At 43.0% G+C, this 22,238-nt stretch overlaps 1 protein-coding gene across 4 annotated transcripts in view; it reads left to right on the top strand.

Moving 5' to 3' along the window:
• DYM (dymeclin) overlaps positions 1–21,848 on the top strand; it is a 385,584-nt gene extending 363,736 nt beyond the window's left edge. For 3 of the 4 annotated variants that reach the window (XM_048851023.2, XM_048851027.2, XM_048851022.2), the window contains one exon: positions 19,181–21,848. In XM_048851023.2, the coding sequence (XP_048706980.1) occupies positions 19,181–19,330 (150 nt within the window). In that variant the 3' untranslated portion in view covers positions 19,331–21,848. Of the gene's footprint in view, positions 1–15,589; positions 15,735–19,180 lie in introns of those variants that run through there. The other variant, XM_048851025.2, reaches the window with a different exon arrangement.
• Positions 21,849–22,238: the final 390 nt, after the last annotated feature.

Genomic DNA, 22,238 nt, shown 5'->3' with positions numbered 1-22,238 from the left:
AGATTACAGAGCCAAAGGTCTGCAGACTGAACAGGGATGTTAGTCAGCATGTCCTGAACTTAAGACAGATAAGGGTCCACTTCCTAGGCTGCCCTGATCAGAAAGTTAACAGTTGGTGACAGTAAGTCTGTCTCTGTTCTTAAGTAATTGTTATCATTTTGTAATATTTACAGGTCTGGCTCCTTCAGATTAAAATGTAGAAAATCAAAAAGAACTTCTTCCTTCAGAAATATACACCACTGCTTTCTCTAGACACGTTTTTTTTTTTAAGGGGGAGGATGTTGCAGGCTTGGCACGCCATGCAGGCGACATACTTAGGGGGTGGGGGTGGGGGAAGAGGATATCAGTTCTGTCTTCATCTCTGTGGGCTACTACTATGTAAAAGTAAAACTACAAAATGAGCTGCATGGAGCCCTCTGATGCAGAAGTAAATCGGCTGTAAAAGTCAGCAATAAAAAGACAAATGGAGAACTTGTTCAACTTGGCTCTAGCATGGTGGGGTGGGGACAGAGATTATATTTCTCCACTCACTGTGTGAAACCAAGATTAGTGGGGGTTTTGGACCTGGATGGAGTGACATCAGGGATAGTTGCCCAAAGCAATGTCGTTTGGCTGATTGAACCTTGTGGATACTGTTATAGCTTTACACCAACTTCCAGTGAAAGCACATCTGGGACCTCGTCACTAGAAAACTATGCAAACTGAATCACTGTGCTCCTCCTCTTGCCACCCTCTAGGACTTGGGAGCATTACAACTTTTACACAGCTAAAAAGAAAAAATTGCAAAACTCTGTTTTAACCTCCTACACTTTATTTTTCGGGAAGCTCATCTACTGAGTCCCTGGAGTTTGATGACCACTTTATTCCCTGCCTCTGTGGGTGAAACGGGAAGCCTCCATAACTAAATCCTGGGATAATGGGAAAGTCTCAGAAAAAATCATAGGGCTGGAAGGGACCTCAAGAGGTCATCTAGTGCAGTCCCCTGCACTCAAGGCAGGACTAAGTATTTTCTAGACCATCCCTGACAGGTGTTTGTCTAACCTGCTCTTAAAAAATCTCCACTGATGGAGATTCCGCAACCTCCCTAGGCAATTTATTCCAGTGCTTAACCACCCTAACAGTTAGAAAGTTTTTCCTAATATCCAACCTAAACCTCCCTTGCTGCAATTTAAATGGTAACTTTCAAAAAAACCTCCTTAACTGTGTTATCTAAAGTGTAGTTTGTACTCCCAAATCCCTTTCCCCCTTCTGTTTCATTACAGGCACCAATCAGAAATAGGGGGAAGAAACACCAGAGGTTTCACAGGTGATCATAGAATCATAGAATATCAGGGTTGGAAGGGACCCCAGAAGGTCATCTAGTCCAACCCCCTGCTCAAAGCAGGACCAATTCCCAGTTAAATCATCCCAGCCAGGGCTTTGTCAAGCCTGACCTTAAAAACCTCGAAGGAAGGAGATTCTACCACCTCCCTAGGTAACGCATTCCAGTGTTTCACCACCCTCTTAGTGAAAAAGTTTTTCCTAATATCCAATCTAAACCTCCCCCACTGCAACTTGAGACCATTACTCCTCGTTCTGTCATCTGCTACCATTGAGAACAGTCTAGAGCCATCCTCTTTGGAACCCCCTTTCAGGTAGTTGAAAGCAGCTATCAAATCCCCCCTCATTCTTCTCTTCTGCAGGCTAAACAATCCCAGCTCCCTCAGCCTCTCCTCATAACTCATGTGTTCCAGTCCCCTAATCATTTTTGTTGCCCTTCGCTGGACTCTCTCCAATTTATCCACATCCTTCTTGAAGTGTGGGGCCCAAAACTGGACACAGTACTCCAGATGAGGCCTCACCAATGTCGAATAGAGGGGAATGATCACGTCCCTCGATCTGCTCGCTATGCCCCTACTTATACATCCCAAAATGCCATTGGCCTTCTTGGCAACAAGGGCACACTGCTGACTCATATCCAGCTTCTCGTCCACTGTCACCCCTACGTCCTTTTCCGCAGAACTGCTGCCTAGCCATTCGGTCCCTAGTCTGTAGCTGTGCATTGGGTTCTTCCGTCCTAAGTGCAGGACCCTGCACTTATCCTTATTGAACCTCATCAGATTTCTTTTGGCCCAATCCTCCAATTTGTCTAGGTCCCTCTGTATCCTATCCCTCCCCTCCAGCGTATCTACCACTCCTCCCAGTTTAGTATCATCCGCAAATTTGCTGAGAGTGCAATCCACACCATCCTCCAGATCATTTATGAAGATATTGAACAAAACCGGCCCCAGGACCGACCCTTGGGGTACTCCACTTGATACCGGCTGCCAACTAGATATGGAGCCATTGATCACTACCCGTTGAGCCCGACAATCTAGCCAATCGAGACAATCGAGCCCGACAATCAGTGACTCTTCTTTATGATAAACAAAAAAGACACAATTTCATACAAGGACAACAAAAATTTCCTCTTGTTTCCTCCCTAGTGAAAACTACTACAGCCGTAACAGTACCTAGAAAAAGAATTTGAAAACACAATCATGCTCCAAATTGCCATGTTTGTGAATAATGCTCCAATAATGAGCCAGATCAGAATTTGCATTCCTACCTCCCAGCACATCTGAATCACGTGTCAGGAGCAGTAATGCATGCCCTGTTCTGGCTTATTGCTTAAACATAAAATGCTGGTCATGTTCTTGAAGCTTAATTGTTTCTTTTGTTGCTACGGAATGAAATAAACATACAGTATGATTATTTTATACTGCTGATCAGAACTCCCTGGTTCAGTCTGAATGTTATTTGCGCAGTTGGTAGATTACAGTATCTGGGAGGAGGAGGGAAGAGGATAGGTCAGCTTGTAATGAGGGTTTTTATCTGATATTGCTCTTGTACAAGAGCATCACTCTTGTTATGGGGAGCACTAGATATGGGGCGTGTATGTTAACATAGGTGGAGCAAGATTAGAAGATGGTATCTCTAGCACAAAATATTTCCCTAGTAAACAACATTCCTTCTGTTTTATACCAGTCATCTTTCAAAATCAAAATAGCAGTGAAAGCATCATCACTTTGCTGTTGTGACTTTGAAGATAAAAGTACAGTAGCTCTCTTTATATGAAGTTTATTTCCTATATTTTCACTAACGTGTGGATGGCTATAAAATTTATGTACAGGACATCGCAGTAGATCCTCGTCTCTGAATAAACAACTAAATATAATGAGTGAATTCATTATTCAGTTGTTTCTTGCTCTCAGAACCTTGTTGTGTGTGTTTTACATTTAGAGACCCCTTTAAAACTTTTTGCAATTCTTTTTCAAGACAGTTTAATTTTTCATAGCTAAGATTTTTAACAAATCTGCTTAACAAGAGATAAAAGCAGTGATTAACTTTTGAGAAGATAGTTGGCATGCTATTGTTTCCGACAAGACAATTGGAATATCTTTGTCATTGATTGTAATATTGTAAAAATGCATATTTTATGAGGTACAGAGTGAAGACAGGGCTGTAATTTTATCCATAGTACTCTACTGATATAGCCCAGCATTTTGCGGGTGCCATTCTGTGCACATGTCCTCCAGGAACACTATCCCCAGAATGCACTGATACACAGTGTGGCTGGTGTAAGTGCAGATGCAGACACAGTTGACACATGGGTGTGTTGTGGAAAGCTGCTGTGGAGACACGATTCAGTCCTGTTTCCAGGCCAGATGAGTTTCATGCACTCATTACCAAAGCATGGCTGTATTTGTAGTCTAGACAGGGCTTAATTGGCTGGTACTTCCTTCACAGTCCATTGGGGCCATTCCTAGATCAGCAAGAGAGACTGCTGCAGGGAGACCCAGTGCAGGGCTCATTTTCCAAAAAACCCACGGGTGCTCTGTCCTCACACCCAGCAGTCAGGAGGACAGACCCAGAAACTGAGCTCAGTAGTAGTAACCACACTAAGATTAAAACATTAAACTTAGGACAAAATGAAAGCACCCGCACAAGAGTTGCTTTAACCCTTTCCTTTGTGGTGTCAGTTGCAACCTTCAAAGAGCATTTACCTGTTTATAAACTGTCATAATTTGTAGAGACACCGACTTCAAAGTTCATGTTGTTGTACAAGGCTTGGACAGGATTGGCTTTTTCTTCCTATGTACCAATAGGTAATTTGTTTGGGCTGGATGCAACTCCCCCAAGAAAGCCATCACCACTCCCTTCATTGACCAAGAGAGTAGTTTTGAGCTGATATGTTGTGCCTCCTCCCCCCTTTCCCCCCCACCCCCCGCTTCTCCCCAGATGCTAAGTGCTAACTTCCACACCTCCTGCTGGCCTGGGGAGGGAGAGATCACATTTCTGTTGCAGCTTTGTGCCTTTTTAGATTGTCGTTAAAGGGGAAAGATGTTCACTTGCTTTAATAGCCATAAAATTATGTCAAAAATCTACCTTAATTTATACAGGATGCTCAAGTCCCTTAGGATTGAATGTGGTATCAGTGTTGCAATATGGTCCCAGCCCATTTTTTCATCTGTTATATTGGACATTTGTTGCATGTTGGCATTGCACTTTCTGTCTATATAGGTATTTATATGGCTCCTGTCATCATATTGTATCTAAGTGCCTCATAATCTTTAATGCAGTTATCCTCACAACACTCGTCTGAGGTAGGAAAGTCCTCTTGTCTCCATATTACAGATTGGAACTGTGGCAGAGAGACACACCAAGTGACTTGCCCAAGGTTACACAGGAAGTTTGCTGTGAAACTGGGAATTGAAACCAGGAATCTTGAGTCCCAAGGAAGCCCCTAAATGTGCAGATCTGTGTTGTGTATTCTGCACTCATTCACCAAGTCAAATTCCCATTAATGTCAATGCAAGCTACAAACACAGAATACGCAATAGAAAATCTACTGTGTGAGGAGTCCAAAAAAGATTTTTGCCCTGATTTATATAGATAAGTTCTTGGATTCCAAGCCAATCTTATTATCTCTGACATGCTCCTCTATAAATGTGCTCCTTTCACTAAATACTAAAACCAAGCAGAAATATATCTGTATAAGACCCTGGAAACCTCTGGGAAATCCTGAACTATCCAATATTCCTTTTGTTTTGTATTAGCAGCCATTGCACTGCACAGGTGAAACTATGGATCTGAGGGCACTCTTAGCTTTGAACTACAGTTACAGAAACACCTGTGCTACTAATAACAGTGTTGATCCACTGTGCTCAGGAACCCCAGTCCCACTTTATATAAGCCCACATGTAACACCAACAGACCCCAGTCATCGGGGCGGGATCAAACTGGGGACCTCTGGAGTTTAGTGCATGAGCCTCTACAGCATGAGCTAAAAGCCATTTGGCTGTTACCTAAGGCTGTAGAGCAGACTCATTTTATCTGTCTCTCTTAGTGGTCTCGGTGCCACTAGATGGGGCAGAACACCACACCCAGGAGGTGTGTGGGTTACACATACAGGATTTTTTTTTATTTCCTATCTCTGGCAGTATGATCTAGTTGCAATTTGGATTCAGAACAAATCCTGTTGGTATTCCAGGTCTACACCTTTGAGGAGTTTTTCCCCTCTTTACCCAGCCTGATTTGTGCATTTGGGATTCATGATTTCCTTAAGTCGATTTCTTTGTTTTGAGTTTAGATGTAGCATATTTGAAAGGGAGCACGTTTTAAACATGATCCATTTACCAAAGCCAGAGATGAAAGTCTTAGAAATCACTTTTTTTTAAAGATACAAGATTAGTTTTGAACCACGTAAAAACACAGTAATTTCTAGTCTGTATTACATTATTTGGCTTCCATTTTAATTCCTATTACAGATTCATAGATATTACGGTCAGAAGGGACCATTATGATCATCTAGTCTGACCTCTTGCACAATGCAGGCCACAGAATCTCACCCACCCACTCCTGCGATAAACCTCTCACCTATGTCTGAGCTATTGAAGTCCTCAAATCATGGACTTCAAATTAAGGACTTCAAGGAGCAGAGAATCCTCCAGCAAGTGACCCATGCCCCATGCTACAGAGGAAGGCGAAAAACCTCCAGGGCCTCTTCCAATCTGCCCTGGAAGAAAATTCCTTCCCAACCCCAAATATGGCGATCAGCTGAACCCTGAGCATATGGGCAAGATTCACCAGCCAGACACCCAGGAAAGAATTCTCTGTAGTAACTCAGATCCCGCCCCATCTAACATCCCATCCCAAGCCATTGGGCCTATTTACCATGAATATTTAAAGATCAATTAATTGCCAAAATCATGTTATCCCATCATACCATCTCCTCCGTAAACTTACCGAGTTTAATCTTAAAGCCAGATAGGTCTTTTCCCCCACTGGTTCCCTTGGAAGGCTATTCCAAAACTTCACTCCACCCTACGTCTTGATCAGGGCGGTCTTAAAACACATTTCTAGTCAGAAAAGTAAAGTTATGAAAGGACTCTGCTTCCTGTGTATTCTGCAGAACACACAGGTCCTCTGGTTATAAAGTTAACTTCCTGGAATTCACTTAATGTAACTAGAACACATTAAAACACTTGAAGGATGGGAGTGACTTAAGGTGAAATCCTGCTTGGTGACTTCAATAGGGCCAGGGTTTCACCCTTAGGGCAGGTCTACACTTAAAAGACTGCAGCAGATGAAGACAGTACTGTGGCAACAGGAGAGCTTCTCCCGTCAGCGTAGTTAATCCACCCATGTCACTTGCAGGTTTAAACTAGTGTAAATGGTATAGTCTCTGTAACTTGAAGAGTTTAAATCATGATTTGAGGACTTCAGTAACTCAGCCAGAGGTTATGGGTATCTATTACAGGAGTAAGGTTCTGTGGCCTGCAACGTGCAGGAGGTCAGACTGGATTATCGTGATGGTCCCTTCTGACCTTAAAGTCTACAAGTCTGAGTCTGAGATGCCGTGGCTATGTTGACGGACGAACGGGCACATCTGAGGGCCTGATTCTATAGTCTCGCTCAGACACAGCTCTTCCTGACTTTAGTCTGGGTCGTGCCTGAATAAGATTTGCAGGGTTTGTAAACCAGGAGCCATATTTTTGTACTCTTGATCAAGTTACAAATATCAACATCTTGTCTGTATATTTAACAGTAAATCTATGGTTGCTTATGTGATATAAACAGTTCAGATTTATAATCAGAATAGTTTCTCCAAGCACACTGCTTTTTCATTGTTGTGAAAAGCTTTACCCAGCTGTATGAGTTTTGAATGAAGAGCAAGAAGTTTGAGCTGTAAACTCATTTACCTTTTCCTTATCACTGACAAAAGTAGCATTTACTCATTACGAAATGTGCATTCTCTGCAAATCTCTAGTTAGGAAGCAATATATGTCCATTTCATGTCAATAAAGGTTATCTCTGTTTGTCCAGTAGGCTCATCTCCATTTGTGCGGTAGGAAAGCTGATGATTTGCAGCGATATATTTTAATGCCAGTGAGAAACAGGTCTAGGGATTATTCTGTTTTTCAGTTTTTAATTCCCCAAATTCAAAAACATCCAAAGGATTTTACTTATCTGTCTGAGTAGTCTATCCGTTATTTGCCTAATGATATCACATGCTCCAGCAGAGTCAGAAGCTGGAACCTTTTTATATAATTTTGTCGGTAGTTTGCTTGCTTGTTTATTCAGTGGGTTTAAAATGTCCCCTGACTTGTGTCCCAGGGTTTCAGCCTTGAAAACTTTCCTCAGCGCTGTTACTTATATGTCATGAAGTTATTCATTATCACCTGCAGCACCACCATTGTATTCTCTCCATTACAAGATAAAGACTTCACTTGTATCTTCTGGAAAACCTGTTTTGGACCCAAACAGATCTTGCAATGGCTGGAAATATTTTTCTTCCTCTTTATGACTGTGGTTCTTCTTTTACAATCCACTGATTTCCATTCTTCGGATATTTACACCTCTCTTCCAATGCTATCATCTTATAACATGTCAACCTTATTCCGACTGTAGCTGCTTCTTCAGCACTTAGCTGAACAGTTGGCCATAGCAGTCATTCATCATTTGGTCCATTCCTGTGCGGCTGCAGGAAGGATCGTATCAGCGACCTAAACTTATTGAAACATTTTGTCTCTTCAGACTGTAAATTCTTCAGGGCAGGGAGTGTTGTACCTGGATTTGTAAAGGGCTGTGTAAATGTACATGTTTTATTAGAACTAATAGTAAATATATGTCATAATTACAGTCATTTCACTTAAGATGAGCATGGGTTACCTGGACAATTGAGTCCACAAAAATACCATTTTCCCAAACTAATTTTCTGTACAGGCCATGCTATTGTTTAAACTATATAAAAAATGTAACCCATGCAGCCGTTTTCCATGCCTTCCCTTTTTTCACGCTTCAGGTTCCCTTTTTTTCCTCATTCTCTAGACAGACTTCCCACTTGCAGCTTCCCTCCCTCCGTGATGATCCCCACCCAGCCCACACACAGAGATCCTTGAATAAAATCTACAAATCTTGCTTTGCCTAGTACATTTCCTGTGGCTTCCTCTGTCTCTCGCAACACGAGTTTTTCATAGTTGGTATCTATTCTGTAAATCTGAAAAAAATATTCTGAGGCAGACGTGGTGGACACCACACTGACACTTAACTGAACCACGTCAGATAGGCTGTCTGTCAGCAGCAAAAGGAGAAGCGATGCAGATATTGCTGATGGAACCAAAGAGAGAGGAACAGTATGGCCTCCCCAGAAAGAACTGAAGTACCACTTTCAGGGATATTGTCTGGTAGCCTAAAACAGCAGATGAGAAACAGCCTTCCAGAAATGATGGAAAACCAGATACCTCCAAAGCACATAGTCGTCTTAATACATTCCAGGGAATGGGTACAAAGTACAGCTGTTGCATCACTTTGATTGGTCAGCTATTAGTTTGGCATAAATTGAGACTGTTGGGATAAAGTCTGGGAAAAGAGCTCCTAGGTTTTTCTGGGCTGTTTAGCTAGTCTTCTTGTGCAGATGACATCTTTAACACCTTGTATATTGGCATATTTGTGGGGGACTGACATGCTGTAAGAATAGATAAGCCTCATTATGTCATTCCAGTACATTAATTAGCCATGTAAGGATAAATTTTCATTGTAATGCATATAACATTAGCAGTAAGGCTTCACTATCATGCTGAATCTTTAGCTAATTCTTTTTGCTAACTTTGATGAATTGCTAATGCAGAGTCTGATCACACAGCTGCTCCCCACACAGCACTCCTATTAGCAGAGGCAGTATCAAGCCCGTAATTTGACAATATGCCACAGGGCTGCTAAATGAGACTAAGGGTACAATTTTCAAAAGCACCTATGTCCCATATTCAAACTGATTTAAGAGTTTCAGTCTCCCTGAAAGTCAACAGGAGTTTGGCTGTTAAGTGCCTAAGTCTCTTTTTTAAATGGGACTTAGTTTAATGTTTTCAAAAGCACCTAAATGACTTAGGAGCCTGCATCTCTTGCAGTTTCTTTCTAGAAACAATATACATATACAATATTTGAGAAAAAGAAGTGTCTCTAATGTCATATAGGTAACCCCATATTTTCATACTTTGCCCTTCCCCTGTTACTGCCCCAGTCCATGTGCCTGGGCCAGCTTTTCATCCAAAGCAATACCTAGGCTATTATGAGACCACCTATACCAATTTACTCAGTCGTAGACCAGTTCTATCTGCCATTGCTTATGTTTTGTTTCTAAATGGAGATCATCCACTGACATGACATTGAGCCCTAAATCATAACTTTATTTTTTTTAAATGTACTGAGGAGGTATTGAATTTTAATAAGCATTAGCCCCTCTGGAGCTATGCTGGGGTAGTCAGCTACTCGTGATACTATCCTTCACATCTTTAGGTGCAGGAGGAAAAATGTTGTTGAACTTTTGTGGTAGTAAAGTTATTGCAGTTTATTTCTACATCTGTTCATTGGACTTCCTGTGGTTTTTCATCGAGTCGTATGATAGACAGCTCAGACAGTCTGTAGCTCCTGCTCTGTCTAGTTATACCGCTGCTCCAACCACTAAATCTGACTTCTGCTTTTTCTAGCAGAAGAAAGCAAGATAGGCCACTGTGGTAGGTTGATTCATCTGAGCTGATAAATTTGCTGTCTGGATCGAAGGCTGCAGTTAAAATCCTAGCATTACCCTAGCCTTTAAAATTCAAAGCAACTGAATGTCTTTAGGATTGTTTCTGTTTTAAACTAGCTTGGCTTTATTGGATTGTCTTTGCTTAATGAGGTAGTGGCTGCCTACAAATGCATAGAATGCCCAGGCCTGTTTAGGTCAGGACAGTAAGTTCAAAGAGTAATTGCAAAAGGGCAGGTGAATAATAATTTTTGTGTGTTCTACATGCTTTCTCTTAGTTGAAGGGTGTAGCTGTTAGCCAGCTGAGAGAAAGCACAAGTGAATAGAGCTAAGGAGAAAGAACTAGGTGCTGATTTGTCCCTGGACGAGATTTTCAAAAGTTATTAGTGATTTTGGATGCACAGCTTGAAGTGTCCTAGACTCGGCCTCTGTTTTTCAGAAAGCACTGAGGACCCAACCTCTGAAAATCCAGGCCCTTTGAAGTAATTCATCTTCGGTATCCAGAAACTGAACCATGCAAAATCAATAGCCATTTCTGAAAAATCTTGGCCTCCATGTTTGTTTTTCCAGTATTCAGCCAGATTAAACAGAACACAAAAGAAAAAAGATTAACTCTTTCACACCATGAAAGATTCTAGAGCGACACTGCACACCCTGGGCATTCACCCATCTCTTCCCAGGAGACAACTATACCAACCCTACCAAAGACCACACACACAACAGTATTATCGGCCTCAACCCAAACCATACCACATAACTAGGAAATCACGCTAGACCCCCTAAGCGCAGACAAAATCAAGCTCAAGCAACCACCTCCCACCCATTGGGGAATAAACAACAATTTTGAAACGTTGGTTGAGGGTCTGCACGACCACCCCTTGATTCCACCGCCTACTTGCCCATTTGGCCACCGCCTCCAGAGTTTCCAACATGCCTGGCAACGGATTACACAGGACCGCTGGTTACTCGAAATAGTTCAGTCCGGTTACTCTATCCCATTTATATCCTACCCTCCTACCCTTCTCCCTACCCCATCCCTCTTCAGGGACCCCTCTCACAAACACTTACTTCGCGCAGAAGTGGTGCACCTTCTTCAATGAGGTGCAGTGAAACCTGTGCCGACACAACATCGAGGGAAAGGATTCTACTCCCATTACTTTCTGACCCAGAAAAAGACCAGGGGATGGAGACCTATACTAGACCTATGCCGACTGAACAAATTGGTGAGAATACAAAAATTCAAGATGGTCACACTGGGCACAATAATTCCTTCACTGGATCAAGGGGGCTGATTCACAGCCCTCAACCTACAGGACGCTTATTTTCATATATCAATTCATCCAGCTCACAGACGCTTCCTACGATTCACAATCGGTCACGACCATTTTCAATACAGAGTTCTTCCTTTCGGACTCTCCACAGCACTGAGAGTCTTTTTCAAGACTCTTTGTTCCTGTAGAACCCGGTGTGGCTAGAACATTAGACTGGAAGAGTTTGCAACAAAAACAGTAGGCAGCATTCTGGGTTTTTGAGTACATAAGCCATGGCCTCTCCACTTTGTCACCATTGGGGATTTCAAGCCAGTAATGTGTTGGATGGAAACTTCTATTTTCATTGTCTTTGGGGAACATGAAGTTTTTAACTTGCTGTGGCCCATGCAGTACAAGGAAGTCCCTCAGACTACTACTCAAGTGGGTCCACAGTCCTGGATCATCTAGACTTAGGGAACTAAACTCAGCAGCAGCTGTTTCTTGCGCCTCCACCACACTCTTCTCTGATCTACACTTTTCTTCAGGAATGTGCATGGTTACATCCATTTGAGATGGAGATATGGATGTAGCTGCCAGGTCACCTACACTCTGATTAACTGGAAGATCAGGCATCTCCTCACCACTCACATCCTCCCTGGGGCCGGAAGGCTCACCGTGAACATTTGTGTCTATGTATCTCAGGAGAGCTCCTTCCTGTTTAGATAGAAAAGCTTCCTTTGCTTTCTTTCTTTTTCTGAATGCTGCCCCAGAGGGGTGTTTTCTTCTTTCACTCATGACTGCTGCTCTGTGCCAGCTATAGTGGCTCTCAACACTCAGTTGAAGGGGACAAATAAGCAGGCTGGTAGCAGGGCCTGAGTGAAGGAAGATACCAGTGTCTTAAGGGCCTAACTGGCTCCTACCACTTCAGCTGACTGCCTGTTCTTCTCAGGTGGGTTCACAGAAACAGATGGGTAGCAGGAAACAGGAAGCTCCCTGAGAAGCTGGTGTTAATCAGTCCAGGCTCCTGGGGGTGCTAGAGAGGTACATAAGAGGATCCTCCTCCTCTCTCTCTCCCTGCAGCTCCTGCTGCTTTCTGTTATTCCCTCTCACCTTTTCTCCTGCCCGCCTGTTATGTCTCTTGTGCCCTCCTTCCTCCTTCACAGCACTCCACCATCTCTGTGCATCTAGAGCAGAGAGAATACAGATGCACGAGCAGCAGACACAATTTTCTACACACTGGGTCCTAGTGGCGCCCCCCACAGTCTGGCACCTGAGGCAACTGCCTCAGTTCGCCTCATGGTAAGGCCAGCCCTGTGGAGGGGCCACCATTAGGAACAAGATGGCTCAGTCTCCACACACATTCACTTCTTGTCCTCTTTGTTGAAATTGCCAGAAAGGGTGTCAGTTCCGATAGCCTTTTATGCATGATGTGGATACCTTTTCACATTAGGCCACCAATTAGTTTGACACAGTCCACTAAACGGCCATTGATAATTATACTTCCCTTACGGAGGCAGGATTTGAATTAGTCAGCTAGAAGTGAAAAGCTCCATATCTCATCATCAGCCCAGTGAGCCATCCAGTGTCTACTGCTTAGGTATTTAATCAAAGTCTGGTCATATCTGTCATTACTTGTACTCATTTTGTGAAGACATAACGGAAATTGCATGCCGTAACTACAAACCATAGAGACGCTGACATAAAACATAGATATCTAAAATCTCATTATTGACATCTAAATTTTCAAGCCAAACCTGAAAAATGTTCAGGAAAAAAAGTTCAGCATGACAATGAGACAAATTTGATTGCAATGGGTTATAATTTCTAATCCTTAAATTGATTATTTAATTGCTACCGTAGTCACAGTTAATGACAGCACTGATCAGTCTGAAGAAAGTCTTGATGAGAAAATCAACAAAAAACAGCTATTGGCAGAAAAATTTAACACCATCAGGAATATTCTACACTTTCCTTTCAACTGAGAGTAAGTGGTATAGGGAGAGCTGAACATCTCAGGCATTGCTGTTGATAGTTCTTAAGCCATGACTTGTGGGGGAGGAATATATATATAATATATATAGTTTTGTTTACCTCAGTAGCAGCATTTATTATAATTTATGTTTTTATCCTTTCATTTCAAAGGATCCAAAACCACTTTAATAACATACATTCTCAACCCTGAAGCACAACCACCTCTGGCATGGCAGGTGGCAGCTATTTAAGGACTTGTCTACACTAGGAAATTTAATCATGCTTTAAATATGAGTTTTAAGCATTGAGCTAGCTGGTGCAAAACTGAACATGGTTTGGCCTTGTCTACACTGACCACAAAATCAGGAAATAATTAGGGGGAATGCAGAGGATCAGCAGGATGGAAATTTGGAGGAAGGTAATTCTTAGGATGAGAGGTCAACATACCAGAAGTATCCTCGAGATACCAGGATGCCAGGGGTAAGGTAGATGAGAAAGACTTGAGATTTTGGATGCCAAGAAGGAAGGCAACACGGGATTTAGTGAAAAGTGTGGGGTACTAATGGGCAAGTGATTTTTAAGGGGGTTGTAGGTCATGCAGGAGTCCAGTAGGTTTTGGGAGTGGGTGGGGAAGGAGTGACACTTCAGGGAACTGAGGATGGCATGAAAATTGGGGATACCAATGGAGTGTGAAGGGATTCCCAGGGAATCCTGAGGGTAGAAAGGAAAAGAGAAGTGCCTGGAAGATTGTAGGAATGAGGAGGAATGGGGGATGCCAGTAGTTGAAGGGAAACCTAGGGGAGCATCAAGGGAGGATGAAGAGGGGATGTGAGGCAGATGCCCGGTTACTGTGAAGTTCACCAGGACAGCTCAGGGAGTGTTATCTATGGGAAGACATGAAAATATGCACAGCAGAGTTCTAAGCAAAGAGAGTGTGGGTTGGGGATGATGGATGAAAAACAGGGCATTTGGAATTAAGGAGGGAGAGAGTGAAGTGAGAGAGGAAACACTGGGAAGGAGAAGTCTGGAATGCTTGGCAGAAGGAAGGAGCAAATGTTGGGTAAGCACAGACTGGAAGGATGTGGTAAGCAGGAGAGATTTCTGGGGCATAGTGATGGCATTGAGAGTAGATAATGAGTGGAGGAAATAGGAGGGAGACGGGAGAGAAGAGGATGAGAGATGAAAAGATTTGGGAAGGGGAACAGACTGGGAGGAGGAGATGAGATTGGGGAGATTTAAGAGAAGGGAGGAGATTGTTGGGGAGAAGAGGTGGAGGGAATAAGATTGGTTTGAGGCTGTGAGAGGGCTTTGAAGAGGAAGCTGCTCTGCCACAGACTTCCTGAGTGAGCAAGTCACATAGGCCATGTCTACACTACAAAATTATGTTGACCTGTGTGATGTCGGCATATAACTATCGCAGTTATTATATCGCTTGTGTGTGTGCTCCTTGTGTTGGCAGTGTGCATCCACCAGGAGCACTTGTATCAACACAGAGTGCAGTGCACCGTGGGTAAGTATCCCACTGTGCAACTCGCCACCGTCCAGCTCAGAGTGTTTTGGGAAGTTTTTGCAATGCCTCAAGGGAGTGAAACAAGTCGTTCAGGGGTGACTGGGAGCAAGCGTTCAACTTTACATAAGGCAGTGTTCTCCATCCCATAATTTCATCTGAGTCCTGTAGTATTTCACACCTCTTTTCAAAATCCCTGCGAAATCGCATGTCCCTTCTCACTGTCTGCCATCTATGACAGAAGCATAGAGCCCGCACAGGTCTGCACTATTGTCATGGGCGTCACAAGCACTCGGTGCCTGATTCCGCAGCGTTTGCGGAGCTGCAGGGAACGTGACAATTCCTTGGAGGCTAGATTGCTGTGGGACATAGGAAGAAACAGCGAGAAGCGGAGCGACGTGGCTGGGAGCTGGTAGAGTGGAGCAGGCTGGGCCAGGTTGCTCCGCTTCCCGCCGCTGCCGATGAGTGTGGGGTCGCTGGGAGAAGAGGTGGAATGGGGGCGGGCCGGGGCGGAGCAGGGAGGAAGGGTAAGAGGTGGGGCAGAGGGAGTTGTCCGGGGCCCCACACCCCACTAGGGATGGCCCTGCCTCTTGCAGTGGGTGCAGCCCGTGTGGGGGAGTGGCCGAGGGATAGGGCTGGTCACCGGGGCTGGTGCTGCCGCGTATGCTTCAAGCTAAGGCCAGACTAGTTTGTGGCTTGTTGGATTCACAGTATAGGAAGCTACTGCTTGCATCAAACTACTATATTACATTCACAGTGATGACAACACAGGGAAATATCTGAAATAATAATTTCCATGTTTTTGTTGCTCCCTAGAGCACAAACAAACAAGATGAATAAATGTAAATAAACCTGAAAGCCAAGGGGCCAAGAAAACTCCATTCTGTAGAGAGAAATTCCGATGGGAAGAGTCTTTTGGGCCAACACGAGGAAGCACTGACAGTCTGAGCTAGAGAGAGGTGATAAGGTATCCCTTCATTATTAATGGGCAGAGGCTTCTAAGCTATTGTCATCCTTGTTCTAATCATGTTGCACCATGGCAGTTTATTCTTAGCCTTAGCCACATTCTTATAAATAATGAAATGAGCCATGTTTTATCTTACCCCAATGATTACTGTAATGTGGCTTTTATCTGCATCCCTGCCAGACTGTTGACAGAGGCAACGTTTAGAAGTAGATAAGCAGATTTGGTGCCCCAAATTTCATTGTGCCCTATGCAGCTGCATATGCCTAAGGACGGCCCTGCCTGTTGTAGCCCTTCTCCTACATCCCCCAAGCAATCTGCTCATAGATGTCCATGTTTCTATGGCTGAATCAGAGCTGTGTCTTCTCCCCACAGGCCCAGGAGATCCAATACGTCCTGTCTACTCCAGGCAGCAGCGAGTCTGGAGCACATAGCCAGCAGGGTCAGCTGGGCAGTTGCACTCAACACTGGAGAGAGCTGCTAGATGTGCTTGTCAAACTGGGCAACCAAGAAAAGGAATTCCAAAAATGCACGGAGTTTTAAAGGGGAGGGGCAGCTTCCTGTGTACCTGACCCCTGGGCAGTGGAGTTCACAAAAATACCAGAGCGGTCCGTGTGGGACGTTATAGGACACCTCTTGCCGGCCAGTGATAGCCAACATATATAACAGCAGTGTCCACTCTGTTGCTACATCGACCTAATTACATCAACCCTGACTCTACACACTCAGGGACATGGTGTTATTAAGTCGGTGTAGCAGGGCACTTACATCAGTGTGCTTGAAATTTAAGTGTAGAAACATCCACAGCTAGGTTGACGTAAGCTGCCTTGCGTTGACCTAACAGTGTAGTGTGACCAGGCCTTAGTCTCTCTGTGGCTCGATTCCCCATCTGTAAAATAGGGATAATAATCCTGTCCAACTAACGGGTATTGGGGAGAAAAATATACCAAAGACTGTGGGGCTCTCAGATACTCAGTAATGGGGACCGTATAAATACCGAAGATACCTCTGTCTTAGGGCGTATCTATACTAGGATCAGAACCAAACGAGTTAGAACTGCTTTTAGGATTGTAGCTCTCTCCATCCTGATCCCACTGTGAGCAGAGCCATCGTGTGCCAGTCTAGAAGAGGGAGTCAGCACATACTGACAAAGAGCAGCGCACAGCAAGGTGTGCTTGGCATTGCTTTGAATGTACTAAACCCGACACCTTATACAAGCCCAAGAGCATGGCTGTTCGCTTTTCTGTCCATCTACAAAATGTTCCTAATACAACACGCTTCAAGCTAAGGCCAGACTAGTTTGTGGCTTGTTGGATTCACAGTATAGGAAGCTACTGCTTGCATCAAACTACTATATTACATTCACAGTGATGACAACACAGGGAAATATCTGAAATAATAATTTCCATGTTTTTGTTGCTCCCTAGAGCACAAACAAACAAGATGAATAAATGTAAATAAACCTGAAAGCCAAGGGGCCAAGAAAACTCCATTCTGTAGAGAGAAATTCCGATGGGAAGAGTCTTTTGGGCCAACACGAGGAAGCACTGACAGTCTGAACTAGAGAAAGGTGATAAGGTATCCCTTCATTATTAATGGGCAGAGGCTTCTAAGCCATTGTCATCCTTGTTCTAATCATGTTGCACCATGGCAGTTTATTCTTAGCCTTAGCCACATCCTTATAAACAATTAAATGAGCCATGTTTTATCTTACCCCAATGATTACTGTAATGTGGCTTTTCTCTGTATCCCTGCCAGGCTGTTGACACAGGCAACATTTAGAAGTAGATAAAATGAATGAATTGCACAATATAAAAATAGGTCCATCTCTTCCCCCCCCCCCAAAAAAAGTGCTTATTGATAGTCAACTAATAGGTGCCTTGTTAGGAACTGTCTATGCTGGCTTTCTGGTGGGCTGACTTTCTGTCCTGTACATTACACTAGAGGAGGGAAGAGAGAAAAGAGACTGGAGACTGTGGACACAGGCTAACTGGGGACGGGCTGCATGGCACATCCATGCTATGTTAATTCTGGAAAGTGTTTTACTCGCAGATGGTACAGCAGAGCACCAGACATTGTGGAAATGATTGTGTGCAGTGTAGTTGTAGCTATGTCAGTCCCAGAATATGAGAGAGACAAGGTGGGTGAGGTAATATCTTTTATTGGATCAACTTCTGTTGGTGAGAGAGACAAGCTTTCCAGCCACACCCAGCTCTTCTTAAAGTTCAGGAAAGGTACTCTCAGCATCACAGCTAAATGCAAGATGGTAACGGGCCACTCTACCTTGAATGGTCCCTTAGAATGTGTCCTAACTACTTATGCTAAACAATCTGTTCCACCTTGCAGTTACTGTGACTCTGAGTACCTTTCCCAGACCTGAAGAAGAGCTGTGTGTGGCTCAAAAACTTTCTCTCTCACCAGCTGAAGTTAGTCCAATAAGAGATATTACCTCACCTACCTTGTTTCTCTAATTGTGGAAATGATACAGTTTGGCCAGTAATTTGGGGGAGAAGGAGTTATCTGTGTGTGAGGATAACAGGGTAATAAGGCTCTCAGATGGGAATAGTGTGAGAACTTAAATAGAATGGAATACATATTTAATGCATTTCATCTGAAGGGCTCAAATGGCTTTACAAGCAATTTAATTAGGCCTCACAGCAGCCCTGTGAGATGGATTAGTACTATTCTCTCTTTAAAGATGGGGAAACTGAGGCACGGGAAATTAATGACTTGCCCAAAGCCACAAAGTGAGTTATTGGGAAAGCTAGGAATAATATACAGGAGTCCAGGCACCCAGCTGCCCTAATCTAACCACACTTCTTTCCTCAGACCACACTTCCTGGAAGGAGAGCACTAGCTTCTATACTGGAGACATCTGTGTATAGAACAATCTTTAAAAATTGGAGAAATAAGTCAATTTATCATAACATTCCTGAAAACAAATCATAAAGTATCATACAGGTTCCTACGGCCTGTCAAAATGAGTCTCTTCTCAAGGACCTATGGACCATAATAGCATAATTCATTTTTATATTGACTGAAATAGCCAGGTCTGCATGTGCATGGACAGCAGTGTTGACCTGGGGCTTCTATATCTTACAGTTTTCCTTTTCACAACTTTTTATGTTTGTAAGGTTCCATCTGCTTAGCGTTAGTTAATGGCCCATCTCGTGTGTGACTCCTGGAGATCTACTGAAGCAGCCAGAGCGAGGTGTGTAACCAACAGCAAAGGGCTAAATATAGCACGTGTCAATGTAGCATACATTTAAAAGAGAAAACTCTGCTGGTCTTTTAACCTCCTTGTTAAGTGTATTTTCCTTTCAGGTCTGATGGTTCAGTTCCCTTACAGCTCTTTTTATCACCACTTACTTGAGCTCTTACGCAGTCTACAGGTTTACGAATTGATGCAAACCCTCACTCAACAGACTTTTTTCTTGTTGTAGAAATTCCCAGAACTGAAGTTTAAGTATGTGGAGGAGGAGCAGCCTGAAGAGTTCTTCATCCCCTATGTCTGGTCCCTGGTGTACAATTCTGCTGTGGCCCTGTACTGGAACCCACAGGACATCCAGCTTTTTACTATGGACTCTGGCTGAGGGAGAAGAAGCCAAACAGCAGAGCCAGCTCAGCTCTGTCTTATTACAAGCAAAGAAACTTGAAACTGCGTGTGAATATGTGACCCCTCCCAGCTTGCGTCCTCTAAACCTGAAGCTTAGTGAGAATAAAGCTTGCTACTATTGTACAGTGCGACTTTGACATTTTGGTACCAGACTGCAGGAGACACACTGGAAGCAGATTGTGGTGTGGGAGAGAAACTGACAAGCTTGGTTGCAAACTTTTATTTCTATTTCGTAAAACCTAGAGCTTCTCCAATGAAAATGAGGCCTTAGACATGCAGTGTGATGTTACCACCACCAAGAAAACTGATAGCTTTTACAACTAAAACGGGGGAATGGGAAAATCAAGGGTGTTAGTTGATTTGGAAGTGGCATTTATGTTTTTATTACCTTTGACTTCTTTGAGTCAAAGTCTTTGAACACTATCGTTTTCTACAATGGACTGTTCATCTCACCAGTACCACGTCTCCTCTCATGGCCATTTATTTTGGTGACATTGTAATGTCTACAGTCTCTAAAATATCCATATTAATGTCATCTGCGTGAACTAGGCTGCATTTTAATCAAATGAGGTTTCTAGACAGAGAGAATACTGTGCTGTGTGGGGGGTGGTTTTCAACTGGGAGACTTTTCTTTTGAAGAGCTATCAAAACACTTTTGATGGTTAATACTCTTTATGGGGCTTGAATCACTAGCTTCCAAAGGAAAGTCCCTTGCAGACTCACATTATGGTACTTCTGTACAAAAGATTTTCCTGGAAATTGACCACATAAACAAATCTCCAGAGAAGAGTGTTCGAGTTTGTAAAAGTAGAGCTATGTCACGTAAACAGTTTGTGCACTTTCAGCAGTGTCTGATGGGAATCCCTAGTGAAGCTTTATGTTAAAAATCCCCTTTTTGCTGCTAAAGGGATTATAGCAGAGGTGTGGTTTTAACAGAATGTGGAACACTTTAAAATGAATGTTTTAAAGTATTCTTTCCTGGTGTACCTAGCTTAGTGAAAATAATTAAAATACTCTCTCCGCAGGTAGAAAACTGAAAGAAATAGGTTGACATTATTTTAACAGAATGTCTTCTCCCCCCCTCCCCCACCCACATGTCAAGGATCTGTTTGTCTCTGGGACAAGCTCCTGACAGTGTTCACTTCCACGTGCTCACAGAAACTCCTGCTACACCTTGGGCTGCTTTGTGGAAGTCTCGGTCACTAAATCAAGTGTACTGCATGCCAAAATATAAAGATAAGGGAGTTCGTGCTTACACATATATGGCAAATCCCTTAATTCACTGCCTGACCCCGCATGTTCTGTTTATAGACTCAGAGGATAGTGCGCATTCGCTTTCTCACACAATCCTCTGAGTGGCTTTAAACAGACTTTCCTGTGCTCATTTTCTTTTGCTGAAGAAGCTGGAATTGTACCTTTTTTTTTTCTTTTTTTTTTAAACCTGCTTGTTTGGAAGCAAAGTCCTTTTGGACAAATGGAACTGCTGGGTTTTCAAAAACTCCTTTCCCTATTTAATTAAAACGGTAAGTACAAAGAGCTGTGCACAGCATAAGCATTCCTAGTGCTTTCAAGTAGAGGTCATTTTGGGAAGAGGCAACATGAAGACAGGAGCTGCGACTCTTCTGAGTGTAAAATATGGGAAACAATTGAACTGTGGCTGAAGATATGGGTATGTTTGTGCTACATTTTGGGGTTGTTTGGTTTTTTACCTCTCTGAACAAAAGTCAAAGGGGAATGAATGGCTTTTGTGTTTGCTGTAGTGATTTGTAATTTTACCTTTAAATAAAGGACTAGAGTGTTTGTGAGCCGGGAGAGCTGCACGGCCTTTAGAATGGTCATTCTAACAGTGCACTTTGAAGTGTGGATTCTGAGACTAACTGGCTGGTTCAGTTCTTCAAGTCACTTAACCGCACTGAGAGTCTGATCCTGGCAAGTAAAGAGCATCCTCCACCCCCATTGATTTCAGGGTAGCTGGGGACATCGAGGACCTCCTGGTTATTGGCTGGTGTGTCAACTTTGAGAAAATCTGATTTTTTTTAAAAGAACTTTATATAAGCACAGGGGTGTATAAAGCAGCAATCTGATATAGGTAGGTCAAACAAGACTACTGAATCGATGAAGGAGTCACGTAATAATTTCAGTTTGTCCTCTTAATGACATTGCACTAATGTAAACAAGAAGCATGCTTGTTCCAGTGCAATACTTTTCTTGTGCAGTTAATTAAAATGCAGTGCATATGAAGCCAGCAGGTTTGTAACAGCGGGAGCCAGAATCCAAAGTTGAAGCAGTAGGATGAAATCCATCCTAGTATGATTAATTCTTTCAAGTTTCCGAGCATTATACAGGTATACAAATGTCTTGGAGTCTGCAGTCTGACGCGTTCACAAATACTCTATTTTCCTTCAGATCTGTAAAGTACCACCTGGGGGATCCTTTTCATTATTTTTGTGTGAAAGATTTATTATGTAGTAATAAAAAAAAAACAAAAAACCACAGACTGTTGTATTTGTTTTGCATAGTAATTACTTACTGCACATAACACTTGGCCCCAGAGGGTTTGAGTTTTCTTTTTAGACTTAACATGCATGCAGTTTTATAACGTTATCAGTGGTTTCCAATACAGAGAACTAGAGTTAATTTTACTAAATAAGAGATCATTTAAATCCTGCATTTAATATGAGGAATTAAATTGTGTTTATTCTTTCCTGTTGCTCCTGGACACACAATTTCAGTAGATGACCTCTCCCCCACCTTGCTGTCTTCTTACCAGAATCTCAAGCCATATCTATACTAAAGAGCTAAGTTTTGTCAACTATCATAAGTTGCATTAATAACATCGGTAGAGCATGTCCACACAACACGCCTTGTGTCGGCTGAGCACGTCC

Source organism: Caretta caretta, chromosome 5 (genome assembly GCF_965140235.1).
Source record: "Caretta caretta isolate rCarCar2 chromosome 5, rCarCar1.hap1, whole genome shotgun sequence".
In the NCBI taxonomy this organism is placed as follows: Eukaryota; Metazoa; Chordata; order Testudines; family Cheloniidae; genus Caretta; species Caretta caretta.
The sequence above is the reverse complement of the archived record's forward strand: the minus strand, read 5'-3'. Positions and strand labels throughout refer to the sequence as shown.